At 39.0% G+C, this 2,169-nt stretch overlaps 1 protein-coding gene across 1 annotated transcript; it reads left to right on the forward strand.

The window, feature by feature from the left end:
- The first annotated feature begins 984 nt into the window (after positions 1 to 984).
- LOC101347131 (olfactory receptor 5A1-like) lies at positions 985 to 1,947 on the forward strand. Its single transcript, XM_004389341.1, has one exon. The coding sequence runs from the start codon at positions 985 to 987 to the stop codon at positions 1,945 to 1,947; it is 963 nt and encodes a 320-aa protein (XP_004389398.1).
- The last annotated feature ends 222 nt before the right edge of the window (positions 1,948 to 2,169 follow it).

The following is a 2,169-nucleotide window of genomic DNA, read 5'->3' on the forward strand; positions in this document are numbered from 1 at the left end:
GAGTTTCCAAAGATTTTCAAAAGGACACAAAGAAGATCAATAATTACCATCCTAGACAATCAAACTCTAAGTATTTCTGATTTGAGAAAAGGAAAATGTATACCAGCAAGAAAAGGAGTTTCACAGCTTTCTGAACCTTGTATTACTTCATTTCTCAGGAGGCTTCCTAGAGTCACTAATGTGGTTATGTCACATCCGTTTCTCAGCTGCAGTTTCTTCTGATTGAGTCTGCCCACCATCATGCTACATGATTCTTACATCTCTCCAGGTGTCATAAAAGAAGAAAGGCTATTTCAGAATTGTTAAGAATCTTTCTGAAAACAGGGTACCAGAAAGCCACAACTGATCTCATTTTGGGAAATGAGCCCTTTGACCTTACTTTTCGGGGCATGACCTTACGTTCCCATGGGGATTTTTCTCTCATTATAGATTAAAAAGGCTAGTTTCTCAAGGCGTTTTTAAAACGCACCTACTTAGTCCCCTTATTGTGCATATTCAGAGGCTTCTCCAACCATCGAGTTAATAGCAGAGCAATATCCAAGTAGAATTTTCCTGTTTCACCATATAAAGAAATGGCACTATTTTCCTAATTTGGCCTATCTTCAAAGTATCATATGTTTGCAAAATCTGCCATGAAAAAAATATGAAATGAAGACATTTTAGGAGAAAATGGACTAATGATTCCCATTGAATACCTTTGTCACAGACTTTCATTTCTTTTATTCATTATTAATTGTTCAACATTTATTTACATTCCAATAAAAATAAAACTAAATAATGTGTAAAATTAAATATATGAAAAGAAAGTATGATAATACATATCCAAGAGGATTTTTCAGTTAAGGTTGATGATTATGTATGAAAGGTGATTGTATTAACACTGATAATTTAATATTGTAAAATTAGCCTGATGCATGACTAAAAAAATGATGAGTCCTTTTTTGGGAATAAACTTATTTCCTTCTCTCATCTTTTCATCATTGGATGGCATCAAGCAGGTTCATGGAATGGAATGGAAACCAATCTTCTGTGGCCATGTTTGTTCTCCTGGGACTCTCAGATGAAAAAGAACTGCAGCTCATCCTCTTTCCTGTTTTCCTTGGCATCTACCTTGTGACCCTCATCTGGAACCTGGGTCTCATCCTCCTAATCAGAATGGACTCCCACCTGCACACACCCATGTACTTTTTTCTCAGTTTCCTGTCATTTATCGACATCTGCTATTCTTCTTCCATCAGTCCAAGGATGCTTTCAGACTTCCTAAAAAACGAAAAAATGATTTCCTTCATTGCCTGTGCCACTCAGTGTTTTGTTATGCTCTGGCTATCTCTGACTGAGTGCTGCCTCTTGGCCGCCATGGCCTATGACCGATATGTGGCCATTGGCAGCCCTCTGCAGTACTCAGCCATCATGGTAACTAGCCTCTATGGGAGGATGATCGCTGGGGCCTCTGTGATAGGTTTCCTTAGCAGTTTATCTCTAACAGTCTCTTGCTTTCACCTTTACTACTGTGGGCCAAATATCATTCAACATTTCTTCTGTGACTTGCCTCAGATTATTTCCTTGTCTTGCTCCAATCCCTTCAGCAGCCAAATGACTCTTCTTCTGGTAGCTATTGTTGTTGGATTTGGTTCATTGCTTGTTATCCTCTTATCCTATGGTTTAATTGCAGCTTCCATCCTGAAAATATCCTCAGGCAAAGGTAGTACCAAGGCCTTCAATACCTGTGCCTCCCACTTGGCAGCTGTGACACTCTACTATGGCACAGCCCTCTCTGTGTACTTGTGTCCTAAGTCTAATCAGTCCATGAAGCAGGACAAGGTGCTATCGGTGTTCTATGTCATCCTTATCCCCATGTTGAACCCTCTGATCTATAGTCTGAGGAACAAAGAGGTCAAAGGGGCCCTCAAGAGGCTTATAAAGAGGGCAACAGCCTTATGTCAGTAAAAATAATATTTGGGCAGGTATTATTAACCCTTTAAGAAAGATGGAGGTAAAAATGTGTAAGTGACCTTTTGCAGGTCACATGAATAACTAGATAGCTAGAAGTAAAAACTTGGCTTCCTTATTTCTTGGTGCTGTCATGCTTAGCTACCATCAAGAAGGAATCTGACACAGTGACGTCAAATACAGTTTAAAAAGTCAGTTTTCATAATTAGAACTCAGGTA

This window comes from Trichechus manatus, unplaced genomic scaffold, assembly GCF_000243295.1.
Source record: "Trichechus manatus latirostris isolate Lorelei unplaced genomic scaffold, TriManLat1.0 scaffold00240, whole genome shotgun sequence".
NCBI lineage: Eukaryota > Metazoa > Chordata > Mammalia > Sirenia > Trichechidae > Trichechus > Trichechus manatus.

Coding starts and splice junctions, on each gene's coding strand:
- LOC101347131 (XM_004389341.1), top strand. CDS start 985: ATGGCATCAAGCAGGTTCATGGAATGGAATGGAAACCAATCTTCTGTG.